This window comes from Rhineura floridana, chromosome 2, assembly GCF_030035675.1.
Source record: "Rhineura floridana isolate rRhiFlo1 chromosome 2, rRhiFlo1.hap2, whole genome shotgun sequence".
Lineage (NCBI taxonomy): Eukaryota > Metazoa > Chordata > Lepidosauria > Squamata > Rhineuridae > Rhineura > Rhineura floridana.
Genome location: NC_084481.1, coordinates 106,297,857 through 106,313,485, shown reverse-complemented (window position 1 = coordinate 106,313,485; position 15,629 = coordinate 106,297,857). Strand labels below are relative to the sequence as shown.

Sequence of the window (15,629 nt, the reverse complement as noted above, 5' to 3'; positions counted from 1 at the left end):
AATGTCTGGTTTATTTGCAGAGTTACCTTGGAGCCAAGTTTTGACTCTTTAGTGTGGGGTACATATAGCACTAATTGTGCCCGTCATGTAAGCTATTGCCTTGCTGGCAGTTTTAAGTCTGCCTGTCAAGCTTGTGACAACGCAGAGACAGTGGGAGGAACAATAATACTATTAAATATTTCTGTACTGTTTAGAGCAGAGGTTACCATTCTCTTTGGACTAGAGGGTACATTTCAAATTTTGAATGCGTGCTGAGGGCATGGCATAACACAAAATCAGAGAGTAGTCATGATGAAGCTTTTCCCCTAATTATATTTCCATACTGGAAAACGCTTGACCTGTGGACTTTCTGCCTGTCATATAGCTATTAAAGGCACAAGAACCTTGGTTTTCCCTAATGCCAACCCTAAACCAAACCCTAGGACGCCATCCTGTACCCACTTACCTAGAAGTAAGCCCCATTGAACCTACATCTGAGTAGACATGTATACAGTGAATTTGTAATGAGTCCCTGGTCTTCAGCCCCTGCAAAGCTGGGCACATGCCTAATCCTCTCTGCAAAGTTTTCACATTTGACTTTTTTGGGGGGAAGGGGGTTCTTTAACATTCATCCACACTTTCTGTGTAATTGTATTTGCAGAAAATAATTCCTAGGCACTACCTGATCTCAGCACAGGAAAGCTAGGTTGCTAGGGAAAAAGAAAGGCAAATTATGGAGATTCCAAGGATTAATAAAAATGACAGAAGCAGGAAAAGTGCACTAAAAGGGGGGGGGGCAAAGCAGTGGCTCTTTAGGACCCCAGGGATTAGTATTGACTGTTGTCCAAACAGTTCACTGATCAGTCCCAGCTCTGTCTTCACTCATTGGCTAATAGCATGGGCAGACAGAAGCAGCCAGCCTGGTTCATTTCACAGAAATTGCTTAGAAGGGGGGCTGCACATTTTCTGCTCCATAACTTTATTTCTAGGAGAGCTAGAGACTTGCTTTAAAAAACACATGAAAGCTCAGATTGTGGGCTACCTGCTGGGGGCACCACTAAAGGCCTCTGCCCACAGGCAATGGGTTGGTGACCCCTGCATTAGAGAATATGAATCAGCTTGCATACTATTTCAGTAATCCTTAGAAAAACCCAGTAAGGGAGATCAGTATTTTCCTTGCTGTGTAAATGTGGGTGAAGGGCTAATTGGCTTCCCCTTAGGCCACCTACTGGCTGAATTATTTCCAGCTCACCATTCAGTCTGTTTGCTACTTTTGTTACTAAACTCCACTAATAGTTACACAGCAGCAGTGTGCAGACTCAGTTGTCACTTGATACAAAATGCATACATAAAAGTCTAACGCTAGACATTAAATCTCCTTGTGTCATTGCAGTTGCAAATTGGCATTTGCAGACTTGGTGAAGAGCTTATTGATGACTGCAAATCGTTTTGGCCTATATTCTAAAGTTGTTTTCACATAGGAGGCTTAGATCAATTTGTTCTTAAATTGGCCTATAATGCAAATATGTCTAACCCTATAATGCCTACTGCAGGGGTAGCCAACATGATGCCTTCCAGGTGTTGCTGGACTACAACTTATTTCTTTAGTTATTACATTTATACTCCACCTTTTCTCCAAGAAGCTCAAGGTGACATACAAAAACAGTTCTCCCTCTCTCAATTTTAGCCTTACAACAACCCTGTGAGGGTTAAATGTTAGGCCCAGTGACTGGCCCAAGGTCACCCAAAGAGCTTCATGGCCAAGCAGGGATTTGAATTTCCTTCATCCCTGACTATTGGCTGTGCTGGCTGGGGCTGCTGGAATTTGGGAGTCCAGTAACATTTAGAGGGCACCAAGATGGCTACCCTTGGTCTAGACCACTGTACAACTTTGGGTCTCCAGATGTTTGTTTGTTTGTGTATTTATTTGATTTCTATCCCGCCCTTCCAGCAGGAGCCCAGGACGGCAAACAGAAGCGCTAAAAGCACTTTAAAACATCATAAAAACACCCCAAAATGTTGTTGGACTACAACTCCCATCATCCTTGGCCATTGGTTAAGCTGACTGAGGTGATGGGAGGTGTAGTCTGACAACATCTAGGACCCAAGATTGAAGAACACTGGTCTAGAATGTGTGTGTTATCCTGCATTTAACCTTCACACATGGCACAAATTATTTTATAATGCTCCTAGGGACTCTTCCCCTGCTCTGTTTGCTCACCAACCCCCCTACAGTCCCCAAAGTCCCCCTTTCCCCATGTCAACAAAGCTCCCTCCCCCTTCCTTCCCCCACATAGTTTGTTGAAGCTGTACCCCCTTCCCCCCATGGATTGCCACACCTCCCCCCTCTTCTCCCCACAGGTTGCCAGACTTGCCCTCCCTTCTCCCCTCACCCCCACGAATCATCAAGGTGAGCCTCTCGCCCAGCTGATGAGGCACATTCCTGGGCCACACCAATCGCCGGGCTTCTCTCACTGCTGAGCACTGGACCCTTCTTGGTGCTGCCACCGGCACCAAACACCAGGCCTTGCACCACTGCCTCTTCCTCCCCATTGCCATCTTTTTTCATTAGATGCTTTGCCATACGTCATGACGGTGTAACATCTTACAAAAATATAATATAGAGAGACAAATGAAAACACCTTTAGATTTGATTGGATTTATTTTTGCCCTGTCTTTCTGTTCATGGGCATGCAAAGTGACTTACAAAATGTAGAGCTTTGGATCTTTCTTTCTTGTAACAGAACTGATGGCTTTCTGTGATGGCCGAAAATGTTCCTCTCCTGACTACACCATCTACCTCTGTTTTGGCCAGTCCCTTTCAGCTGAGAAACCCAAAGAATCCAAGCTAATCTTGGTGAAGGTGAGCAAAGAGGGAGGGGTCCTCTGAAGATAACAGTGCAAAATGCTATCTTGTGGAAGGAAAGCACTTGCTATCCAGCTTGTGCAAATCTTCAGGCAGTTTCACCACTCGCATGATAGCAAACCTGACTTGCTGCCCACAGGTGAGAACCACAGTGAATTCTTGGCTTCCTGAGTGTACCTGTATGATGCACATGCTCACAAGCACTTTTCAAAGGCAGTTATACTCCAAGCAGCTTAGAGGGGTGTGCAGAGTAGTTTCTTTCTCCCCTCTCCCTTTGTTCTATTCTTGCGGTAACCTTGTGAAGCAGCTTAGGCTGAGAGTGTGACTGGGCCAAGGTTGCCCAGTGAACTTTGGAATATTGTATTCTGCCCAACTTTTGTCCTTTTTAAGACCAAAGACAGGCTCTGCGTGCTCCCTATAAAGGAGTAGATAGTGTTTTGCCAGCCCCCCTACCCCATATCAATCAAACATACAAACAGCCTTTCTCCTTGCTAGCCAGAGAGCTTTACCTGTTGGCCTCGTGAGCCTTTATTGACTTAACTCAAGGTCCAGTGCATGTACTGGCCTGCATTGTTTGTGCAGCAGAGCATTGTTGAGAAGGGATTATTCTCCCGGGGCAGAGGCAGCTGCATCATGCTGGAAGGCGTTCCTTGCTGCTTTGTCCATCACTCCTTTTTGACCTTCTCCTTCCAGTTCTACATATTTCCTTTATATCTATTGGAACACAGCACTGGATTCCTTGACTCGTGTTCTGAGGAGTGCCTAGTAGGCAGCAAAGCCAGATTGCCATTTCTCCTCTGTGTTTGGTTTAGCTCCTTATTGACTGTTTTTGAGAGGGCTGGAGGTGGTATAGGAGTGCCATCCTTCCTCTCAGTCTCCTTTGGCCGAGCAGAGTACCAGAGATGGCTGTGGGAGGAGTGTAGGCATTGCTTTCCTATAACCTTTGACTCTTTAAAGACTAGCAGACAGTCTGTCACTGTTTGTTTGGTGTTGGATGTGCATATCTTTTGGTAGTTTTGAGGGCAGCCACATAGGAAGACTAAATCTCTGGGTAAGCAGACAGCTAAGACTTAAATGGCTTCTGTATGTCTTGCAGTTGGTGCCAGTGGCTTGCAGACAGTACCATGAAGTTGTGCTGAGGGAAGGTGTCTCATCCTTGAACAGCGACATAAGCCTGCAACTCTCCAACAGCCTGTTTGATTTGATAGAAAGATATATTCAAAGTCCTAACTCTATGCAGACTGATTAGATGTTGACAACAGAAAAGAACATTTAATACATCTCAAGTTGAAAGACCAGTATGTATGTATGTGCATTCACGAAGGGCAGTGGCAGCGGCAGCTGTTCCCATTTGGCTTGGGTGAGGAACTACAATAAAACCCATCTTTGGGGTCTCTATACAGTATTCTGTCACCCTGCACAAGTTGTGCTGATAGGACAACCGTTTATCTGAGGCTGGAAATAACATGTTAACCTCACCCTAGGAATCCACAATGAAAGCTGCACCCCAGTAAGTTGTGAGACCACTTACCCTCTCATAAGATCTTGAAACAAAACATCAAAATAATAAAAGCCAAAATTACAGTCCAGTTCTCAACCAATTCCGTACACCTGATTAAACAAATGCATGGTGTGTACTCCACACTGAAACTAAGGCTGTTGTGTAGTCCATGCTAAAAAAAATCTGCACCATGCAATGCAAATTCTATGATCTATAGAAACGATGCAAATTAATCAAATTAGCACAACTTGTTCAGGTTTTGCTAGTCTTCATGCGTGAAGCAAGAATGTTGCAGCCCTGCTCTCAACCCCTACAAAATCCTAACCCAGCCACATCTCTGGCTTCTGAGATTTCTGCAGGCACCCTTCCAACCTACAGCAAAAAATAAAAGCAAACATTCTCAGGAAGCAGAGTTCTGTGCTCAGACTTCATTCTGCAGCATTTCTCTTGCTGGATGACTTCATGACATACACACCACTCTGTTTATGATCTATCTTCTAGAGAAGGAAAATATTTCTTTATGCTGATGTCTAGCCCCATTTCAAGGCAGTCCACTGCTTCTATTGCCATTTTTACCCTTCTCAAGCCTCTTCTCCCCACCCCAAACCTATGGCACAGAATACACAAAGGATTTGCAAAAATATATGGTAGCTGAGGTGGGCTTCTCCATTTTAAATCAGGCTAATCCAGTCACTTGGGGCTGCTGGGATTGGCAAGTGCTCACTATGTGCATCTAGAGGGTCAGTCTGGGCTTTTTCTGTATAAGGGCCAAATGAATGGAAAGGATGTATTTAGGTTTTATCTGGCATTATGATGCAGCCAATACTGGTTCAGTTGTCAGGAGACAAGCTACTGAGATAACAGCCCAAATCCACTTCTGCAGCCAACCAGAATAAGCAAGTAAACCAAGCAGTCATGAGATATTTGGCTTTTGGTTTGGCTGTTTGGGAAGGTGTTTTGGGGGGAGACTGGATGTTTTGCCTGTTTTTGAGGGAGGCAGGTTCTGAGCATCACCAGTTTTTCTTCTATGTGATGGCTAATTTGTGGTTCCCATGACAGTTTCTTAGATTTCCAAGTATGCTCCCCCCAAGCCCAGAAAGATTGGGGATCCTTATTTAAGGGGTAGCAGTGGGGTCTGAGAAGTGAGCCCCGGGTTCCCTTGGAGTCTTGCTGTGATATAGACTTGGAGAGGTGCTGCCAGCACTCTCTGTGACACTAAAAGGCATCCTGTGGAGCAGCCTGTTTAAGTGGCATAATGACCACTGTCTGCCCAGCCAGTCACAAGCCTAGAGAAGCAAAGCAGCACATCTGTCCAATTAAGTTTGTGTCCACAAAGGAAATGAGAGTGTCTTCTAGTGGGCAGTTGTTGAGGCAGGATATTTGCTCAGAGAGCTTTATCTTGTATAGGCTTGATTATGAGAGTTGGAAGTCTGCTCATTGGCATCTATGTAGGACAGGGAGGGGGACCCTTTGCCAATCAGGGCCCCCAAGGTGTCCGATTTGGCCAGTGAGGCCATTTTTCCTAAATCATGCCCACCAACTGACATCACTAGTGATGTCAGTTAATGGGTGGGAGGATAGGGCTTAGTCCTACCTTGGATGTGGGATCCTGTTCCCAGCAGGAAACAAGATTGTGCAGCCCTGGCAGCCATATTTAATCCCCGCTTGCTAGCTGAGCAGGGATTACAGCCCTGTGCAAAAGCACCCTTTGAAGCAGCTCAAGCACATGCAGTTCCAGAGGGTTGAAAGTATATCTTCAAAGAGGTACAAGTGGGGCCCTGCAACAAAGTGTTGCAGTGTAGAGGACTCCTGTTCAGGATGCCCACCAGCACATCCTGCCCTCTCCCAGCATGCAGTCCTCACTGAGATGTCTTTGTGGGGTTTCCCCTTAAGATTTTTCTCCCATTGTTTTGTTTCTGCAAACCTTGGGCTTCCCTCAAGCCTGCTGCTATCTGACTCTTCTACACGGCTGGAATCCACACTTGGAGGATGAATTCGCTATTGGTATATAGGATTCCCATTCTTGCTCTTTCGCTCATTTGCACCCACAAATGCACAGATGCCTCTTAAGGTAGTGCTTGCAATCTGTGTTTTTTTAAAGCTTACTTGTATTATAAAAAAATTTAAAAATTACCAATAGATTGGGAGCACTTCTTACTCCATTAACTGGTTGAAAGATGTTTAATGGACTAAACAGTGCCATAACAGCACAGCATGGGAAGTGACACAGCAGAAATGTAGGCAACCTACAGTTCTGTAGCACCCTTCACACTTGCCGTAGGAAGTTCTCTAGAGAGATGTCAAAGCAGCAAATGGTATTTCGGTTATTCCCATCTGCTGGGTAAACTGCAGTGATCAGATTTGCTTATACAGAGGCACATATAACTCCCCTGAATGAAAGCTAGGGCTGTGTACAGCCCTCCCTATCTATCTCATGGCCCTGATCTGTGGGCCACGAGGAGGCCCAGTCCGCCCTGTCCTGAGGATGGGGCTACCCACTCTGCCCTGGATCCATCCCTGAAGTATTGAGGGAGATAGTGCTAAGAGTTTTTAAAATTAAAAATATGGTTGGTGGGGGGGAAGGAGACATTATGACTCCTCCCCCACCTGAGGGTAACTGGTGCAAGCAGCGCAGGATGGAATTATTTTGCTTATCAGCTGGCAAGGAAGACAGCTTCTCTGCATGTAGGGAAGCCACCTGTGAATGAACAGCAACCAGCACCACACAGAATGAATCCTCCTGCTTACTAACTGATAAGCAAGAGGATTCCCTACTTGCGGGGTGATGCTCCTTGGTGGGAGGAAGGGCTTTGGTGCACGGGGCTTTGGGAGGCCTGACAGGAAGGAGAGATTTGGCGGGAAAGGCAGGCACCTACCTTCACCTGGGAAGAGGCGCCTTTCCTGTCAGACCTTCTCCTTTCTGCCCACACCTGCGTCTTCTCCCTTCCCTGCCCCCTGATAGCCCTGCATAGCTCTGGGCTGCCATACCTGACCCCTAGGCATCTGGGGCTATCTCAGCCCAGCATGGCCAAGGCCCAAATGCCTCTGAAGAGACCCAATTTGCCAAATGTGGAGCATAGCCCTAATACAAGCCATGTGCATTTGCCCCAGGACAAGCAACATGGTCAATGAGATGGAGTCATGACTTGTGGCTCCTCCTAAAACTGACCCTGGGGAAATGGTCGGGCTCTGATAGCACTCGTGATTTCTTACCTATGCTGCATCTTTCTAAGGCATTCATCACCTTAGTTTGTGAGGGCTAAGGGGTGTGGCAAGTGGTGCTGCAGTGAGATATTAAAGAAAATATGGAGGGGGGAAAGCTTTCTTTCAGTTGCTCTTAAGACAAGTTGCTGGCATGGTCTCATCATATAAGTTTTATGGGAAAGAAGATACTGATCCTTGCCCGCCTGCCTATTGGAGATCTAATGTCCAAAGGGGTAGCTATGTTTTGTTGGTTTACATAAAAAATGAGGCATGTAACTTCTAAAAACACTAAGACTTATTATAGTATAAGCTTATCCCACAACACATCTCTTCCTGTGCAATTCTGTGCATGTTTACTCAGAAGTAAGGCCCATTGTGTTCAGGGAAGCATACTGCTGAGTGAGTTTAAGATTGTGGTTTAAAACATGCCTGGAGGCATAATTTTGCCTATTTTTACATCCATTGTATAGTTCTCTGGACTCTCTCTAGATGCATAAGTGGTTCACAGAAATATTTGTTTTACATAGTAAGCATGCAATATTACATACAATCAGGCAACAAAAAATAACTAATCATAGGGAGAGAGCAGGCATGCACGACTGATTTGGATAATGCAGACTGTGTGTCTGAGTGTGTGTATGGCTTAACGGACTTTACTAAAGGGGGCACACTCCTCTGTCCTAAATTAGGCTCTCTAATTTAAAGCAGTCAAAATCAGTGGCATGCTGCATCCTTTATCTTCAGCCACGAAAGCAGATTGGAGGCTATGGAAATGGCCAAAGGCTGGTTTTTCCCCTTTCCCTCCAATATGCAAAAGCTGTCGAGAAATCCACTTCCCGAAAGGATTGGGCTGATGGCAGATTACTCTCAAAATGGAAGTTAGGTAGCCTGTTTGTTCTCGCTTGATGAAAACGGGGTTGGACAATAACACTTGCAGAGTGCATTCAGCTGCTGCATGGCCTCTGCTTTCTTTACTTTAAAAGTTTTACTTTAAAACAACAACTAGTGTTCATAATGCAGGACGTTCCCTGAAATGAAGGCAAATTACACAGTCCAAGTGTTTAAGCAAAGGGCTGTGACGCCCTCCCCTGGTTCTCCCTGTCAGGTTCCCACCTGCTTGTGGCTACTGCCTTTCACTAGGCACCACCAGGGATACCACCAGTCCGGACCATCCTTTATATGTTTTCTCACTCTGCTCTAGCACAGATCTCACTAGATCCCCCTGCTAGGCAGCACCACCAGTCACGTCCTATAACCAATACTCCCAGAGACTTTGCCTGAGTCTCTCTCTAGCTGGTTACTTTTGTGACTGCGTGCTTATGCTGTTCCCAGCCCCCTTGTATCTTTATAGATAACGCATACAACTCTGGGTTGCTCTGGATACTTGAATTGTTATTATTCCTCCCTGCACCGCTAACACCATTAGATACTATTTCTGTTCAGCCTTGGTAATTACCTTGCCCTCCCTTCTGGTATGTATATCCCCCAGCCAAGGATCAGGCCTTTGGTAAACTAAATAAGTATTTATTAAATATCAGAAATAACAAGATTAGTTTTAGAATGTTTCACAAGCATATGGTTTCATCTATTCCTGTTTTGTACTTGACTTATTATTAATCAGAACTCCAGCTCCCTCTTTCTCCACACTCCTGACCTCCACACTCCCAACATCCACCCAGATTCAACTGTCATTCTTCCATTTATACTCCCAGCCATTCAAACGCTCAGCCAATCATCCAGCATTCTACTGCTCATGTACTCCCCCTCCTCTTTCACTCCACTTACCATATGTCTTCTATATAAACAGCACTTACCATATTTACACTATAAGCAGGAACATCACAAGGGCATCTAGCCTTGAGCGGTGGCTGGATGCGAGATGTCTGAGAACTCATCTGTAAACTGCTCTGAGCAGCTTTGAAGGAAATGCTAATGAATTGAAGGGCATATAAACAGAAGCTCTGTAACGCTTGTCTTCAAAATTATACATATGGAATGCAATCTTCGTATTTGACGTTGAAATTTGAAGTTTGTCCATATAGTCAATTTGATGACGAAAAACAAAAAAGCTATTGTTTTGACAACCAGTGTCATTTCACCTGCTCAGGAACCTGATTGTTATTCCTGCTTCACATTAAACATAGATTCAGTAAAAATATGTGCATATACAATCAGTGCTGAATGTTGACCCCATAACTAGCAAGCAGTTGCTTTTATGGGTCAGATTTATGGACAAGTAAAATGAGAAGACTGTAGCGCTTTCTTCACTCCTCAGCTTTGGAAGTAGGCTCCAAGCAGAAGCAGAATATAGTACTAGTAACTAAACCATGCACAAAACCACACTTATTTTACAGAATCCTAAGTGTAACCTGCTAGCTGCAGTGCCTAACTCAATCAGTCTGCATGCAATCTCCATCTTAAAACAGAATGTAAACATAGACCTTGTGGCTACAACACCAATCTTTTTCGTTGTTGTTTTCTGTCTCTCCCCAACCCAACTCTGCATAACATCCAGTCTGATGAAGAGTTCTGGAGAACTCAGAAGCTTACTCACTATCTTGTGACAGTTTGGATGGTCCTAATGTAGATATTGCCCAGCTGGGTTTCAGTTTGTTTTTAATAAATCAACATGACTTTATTTTGCTTTTTTATGATTTCTTGCAGAGCACTCTTAAGGCCAGGCGGCAGCAGGACATGTCAGAATAGCATAGTCACTGCCACAGTCCCGTCACTACACCAGCCAGGGCTGAAGGCAGACAAAACCCTGTTCCACGCTAAGCAGCTGGGGCCGATTTTGTCAAATGACAGTAGTGGGGCTAGCTCAGTCCCTACTCCTGGAACATCCCATTTGGGGGTTTCCCCAGGGGAGCTCTGCACCAGAGGAGAGATGCCAGTGTCACTCCACAGGCAGAGGCTGGCAGAGCTATTTTGGGCTGATTGGAGGGAGACCTCTGCCCATCTAATTCTCCCCACCCCAGTGCATCACATTGGTGGTTTGGATTGCAGCCTTGCCCTCTTCCAGACTGGTGAAGCAGCAGCTTGGTAAATTCAATTGGACTCAAAAGTGTCCTCTCTAATTTTTTTTTGGTGGTAAGGGAGTAGCAGTTAGGACTTTATGTACCTTTTTTTTACTTGCTACCTATCCTGATCCTTTTAGAAAGGGCAACTCAAAGAATTCAACTATTTGCTTATGAACATTCCAGAACTTTTTCTGTTAAACATCCTATTTGAAAATCCAACTTGATTGAATTGTGTCTGATACCTTAATTGCAGTTCTTAATGTTGTCTCAGCTCAAGATTTCTGTATGTGGGATCTCCTTGGGCATATTTAATTTTCTTTAACTGTGTCCATTCCACTTAATGCAAACTTGTGTTCAGCATGAACACAATTTTGTAAATTCTGTAACTTATGGGGGAAGCTCACTGGATTGCAGCTTACCAAATGCAGTTGAATCTCTGCAAATAAACAGACATTCTACCATAGAATTGTGTTGTATTTTCATGTCTACAGTGTTCAAACAGACAGCCTGGAATGAAACGTTTGAACTGTTCAGCATGGACCAGAATGCCTGCACAACTCTGTGAATTATTCTTGGCCAGCTAGTGGTCTTGCATGGCTCTTGTCATTTGTCCAGAATGTTCTGCAAGAAAATAGGTCATGGAATAAAATTACAGAAGTGGCAATTTTGTTAATAGGAAGTCAGATTAAATTAAAATGTACATATAATTATTTGAAGTTTCAGCCTAGATTGTCAGTACTGCCCAGTGTTTTCATTGCAAAGTCTTCTGAATGTTGGAGAAGATTTGTAGGAAAAACTCTCCATCTCTCTTAGTCTAACATGTAAAGGACTTTATAATCAGTCACATTTGGTCTTGCAAATTTTCTCCCCTTGATTCATTTCCTGATTTACAGATAGAGTGAGAAATGTAGGCCAGCGTTCAACAAGGATTTGGACCCAGCTCTCTGTGAACAATACCAAACTCTCCCTGGCAATTAGGTTGGAGTGATTTCTTTTTTTAAAAAGGCCCCTGTTCCAGGTAAAGCCTTTGTACACCGACAGAGTCACTGGAGTACTGAATTGCTGCCACTGAAATGATGACAGCATTGGTAAAATGATGAGTCCTTGACTTGCAGGGACAGGGAACCTATTTCAGCCCAAGGACCACATGGAAACTTGCCAAACCTTCCAGGGGCAAGTTTCTAATTGTGGGCAAACCCCTAAAAGAAAAACATTTTTTAAAAATGCATGTACCTCTGCTCTCCCCCTCCCCACGTGGTCACCAACAATCAGGGATACAGCACTCTCCCTCTCTCATACATACACACCAGACGTGTCAGCAGGCAATACACAATCAGTATTTCCAGCCTTCTCCACTTCCTCTTTGAGAAGCTCTCTAAAGAGAAGGCAGAGGGATTTTATCTTCTAGCTTTAGCACTAAACCCCTCTGCCTGCTCCTTAAATGTAAAAGGCAGCATTTTTACCACCCCAGTACTAGAGTTGGGAGAAATTCTGCCTTTTACTGTTAAAGAGGAAATTTAAATCTACTTAAGAGTCATTGAAATAAACAGGACACAAGTATGTTCTTGTTTGTGAGGCATACTCAGTACACCTGAGTTCCTCTAAATTAGGTCCAGAGGGCTACTGTGTTTATGTTAAGGCTGACAACATGGGGTGCTAAATCAAATACTTTCTACCATTGAGATCAGCTTTGATATGGGCCGCACTAAATCTGATCCAGAGAAAGTTGTTAAGTCTCTGAATGGGAATGAAGCACAATGAAGTCGCTACTTTTTCCAGTTGCTACTGAGTCTTCCAGAGCAGAACTGGCACTCCTAGACCTAGCTACTGATGCTGTGGGGAGATTCCAGATGATGGGTACAGTCTGGCTGCCACATGGAAAAGAACCATTTCTAAGGGCTTTTGACCAGCAATGTGGGATGGAAAATTTTCCATTTCATACATTCATTAGTAGCAATGAATGGATGCCAATTGCAAATAAATACTAGGCAAGCATAGCAGTTTCAAAGTGTTTAGCTTTGCCCACTAAATTCAAGTAAAACCAACATGCTATATTCGATAACTCTCTTCCATAGCAGAGGTAGCCAACTGGGTGCCTTCCAGATGTTGCTGAACTCCAATTTCCATCAGCAGCAACCAGCAAGGCCAATTATCAGGGATGATGGTAGTTGAAGTCCAAAAACATCTGGAGTGCACCACACTGGCTACTCCTGCTCTAGAGCATAAAAAAAATCCAGAAAACCTCCCATCACTTTTTTTGACACAGCAATTAAAATATAATCAGTTCTTTAAGGCTGCATAGTACATTCCTGTAGGACTTAAACCAGTCTGCCAAGCCAAAACTATAAATCCCCCATCAGACAACAGCGCACAATCATTGGAAAACTTCAGTCAAAACATACCTGTGTCTCCACATGGATAGTGCTGGATCCAAAGGTGGCATTCCCATAACTGGTGACATAATACTGTGCAGGTGCCTGGGCGATGCTTGGTTCGCTTGGGACTAAAACAGTAACATGTTTAGTTATCTGGTTAGTTAATACACCCCCCAGGCTGTAGTTATCACTTTTATTTTCAAGTTTATATTCCAGTTTATGATTCTTTGAACAAGTATAGGAGGCCACCAAGGCACAACTCTGGACAGACGCACAGTAAGTTACAATGGGAACTGCAACTAATTTAATGACGGCATGAGGGGAGGTAGCAAGTGCACCCACTAGGCTATGCACAGGAGTCAAGAGGTGGAAAGCTTCCTCCACCAATCACTTCTCTACTCCAAAGCTCTGTTGTCTGGGGTCTTGGGGGGGTCTTAGTTCCTTTACTTTTTTGGGAGCAGAATCCCAGCAGGGTCCCAACGTCTCTAGCATCTTATGAGCCAATCAGCATGAAAGGGAAGTCTGAGAAGAGCCTTCTAACATGGTTCCTTCTCCGTGCCTGCCAACTGGAGCCAATCAGAGTGAAAGGAGGTGTGTGGGTGTGTGTTGTTGTGGAAAAAGGCATTAACAAGGATCTCATTCTCAACCCTGGAGCAAAAAAAGGAGGGGGCATGTGACTATCCTGAAGAACCCTGCATGTCTGAATTTGCCACTATGCTACTGCTGTTGTCTAATCCCAACAGCTGCCCTTTAGCAGGATGCACTGACTCAAACACCCCTACAATGATACTGCAATAGGTACAATTACAGGAGTTCATAGCAGCTGTGCTGTGGCCATTATCCAATGTAGAGGTAAATGTGCTTAAACCAACTGAAACCAACAGCCTTGACTCTTGATTGCTTTACACATAATCCCCAACCCATTTACAGAATGAAACAGAAGAAACAATGGAAGTAGCTTGGGAGGGCAATATAGGTTCAAATGTATCTGCACCTGAACAAAGTTTAAAAGCTCCAGACTCACCTTTGGGTAGGAGTAGTTCAGTTTCAAACTGAAAGGCGCAAATTCCACATGTTTTAATTTCTTCTGTGGTCCTTTGGAAAAAGGAGAGGGCAGAGGTAAAATGAAAAGTACCAAGGCAACACTAAACAGATTTCCAGCCAAAATATTTTTCCATTGTTTTGTAACCCCTTAGCTGGAAGGATGGAAACACTAAGGCAAGAGAAGTGACCTGCGTTCCTGCAGATATTGTGGCTCTACAGTTCCCATCATTCCAGTGCACTGGCCATGCTGGATGGCACTGATAGGAGTTGGGAGTCCAACAGCATCTGAAGGTCTAAAGTTTCCCAACTAGGGGTTGTATCCAGTGATAGTCATACTCAGGGTAGACCCATTGAAATTTATGCACATGACTAACTTCGGTCCATTAATTTAACCTCACAGGGTGGAGTCTGGAGTTTTTCAACATTGTTCAGCTGCAGATACATTAGAACCTATATTGCTCTCCCAAGCTACTTCCATTGTTTCTTCGGATTCATTTTGTAAATGGGTTGGGGAAGATGTAAAATGCAATCAAGAGTCAAATCTGTCCATTTCAGTGGATTTAAGCACATTTACCTCTGCATTGGATAGTGGCCAGAGCATAGCCGTGATGAACTACTTTAATTGTTTGAGAGGATAAAATGGAGAGGGAGGAGAATCATGTACACCAGCTTGAGCTCGGTGGAGGAAAGGTGAGATACAAGTGTAATAATAAATAATTTCAATGCTAAGAAATACAAGCCTATTTAAATATCATCAGGCCATGCAGAGCTCTTGAGGGGAGAAAGCACAGAGTGATTGGGCTAACTGGAGAAACCTGCCTGTTAAAAAACACATGATCTGCTATCAATTGCTATTGCTAAGGTGACAGAGATTCACCAGAAATCATATGCATTAAGTCTACTTACATCCACCCTTTTTGCATTACACATTGAGCTTGGACTGGGGATTAGGGAGGAGATCTGGGTCTGAATCCTCAGCCTGCCACGAAGCTCACTATCTAGCCTTAGGCAGCAGGAACAGAGTGCAAAGGAAGAGATGCAACATCATCCCCCCTCCCCCCCAACCGTCTCTGTTGAAGGCCTTTAAGAATCACACCAGAATATGAGAGAAGGGGGAAAGGAAGGAAGAGGGGCATGTGAGAGAAATCACTTCCTGTTGCCTCTGAGAAATCTGGTTGCTATTTCTGGCACTTGCCACTTTTGAGGAACTTGCTGCTGGTTATATTATTTATAAAAACCTAACTGCACTGGAGACTTTTAGCATATGTGGTTTATATATGCCAGCGTGTTGTAGTAGTTAAGGTGTTGGACTATGACATGGGAGACCAGGGTTTGAATCCCCACACAGCCATGAAGTTCACTGGGTGACCCTGGGCCAGTCACTGCCTCTCAGCCTCATGAAAACCCTATTCATAGGGTCGCCATAAGTTGGAATCAACTTGAAGGCAGTACACACACGTGTTATATATGATTTGGATATTGAAAACATTATGAATTGGTATCTGTTTTAATGATCAATATTGCCTGTTTTATAATGAACTGAAAGTCTTATAATGTTAGTACTATCAAAATGAATTGTTTATTTGGATGCCCTGTTTTGAAATGAATTGGTATTAGACTGTTGATTGTAATGATGTATT

At 44.1% G+C, this 15,629-nt stretch overlaps 2 protein-coding genes across 10 annotated transcripts in view; one reads left to right on the top strand and one right to left on the bottom strand.

Moving 5' to 3' along the window:
- IRF7 (interferon regulatory factor 7) overlaps window positions 1-11,036 on the top strand; it is a 47,461-nt gene extending 36,425 nt beyond the window's left edge. For all 6 annotated transcript variants that reach the window (XM_061610011.1, XM_061610006.1, XM_061610009.1 and 3 more), the window contains 2 exons: window positions 2,724-2,842; window positions 3,942-11,036. In XM_061610011.1, the coding sequence (XP_061465995.1) occupies window positions 2,724-2,842; window positions 3,942-4,094 (272 nt within the window). In that variant the 3' untranslated portion in view covers window positions 4,095-11,036. The remainder of the gene's footprint in view (window positions 1-2,723; window positions 2,843-3,941) is intronic.
- LOC133376959 (malignant fibrous histiocytoma-amplified sequence 1 homolog) overlaps window positions 9,148-15,629 on the bottom strand; it is a 29,036-nt gene continuing 22,554 nt past the window's right edge. For 3 of the 4 annotated variants that reach the window (XM_061610001.1, XM_061610004.1, XM_061610002.1), the window contains 3 exons: window positions 13,970-14,040; window positions 12,973-13,073; window positions 9,148-11,191 (listed from right to left, as the gene is read on the bottom strand). In XM_061610001.1, coding sequence (XP_061465985.1) covers window positions 11,137-11,191; window positions 12,973-13,073; window positions 13,970-14,040 — 227 coding nt within the window. In that variant the 3' untranslated portion in view covers window positions 9,148-11,136. The remainder of the gene's footprint in view (window positions 11,192-12,972; window positions 13,074-13,969; window positions 14,041-15,629) is intronic. The other variant, XM_061610003.1, reaches the window with a different exon arrangement.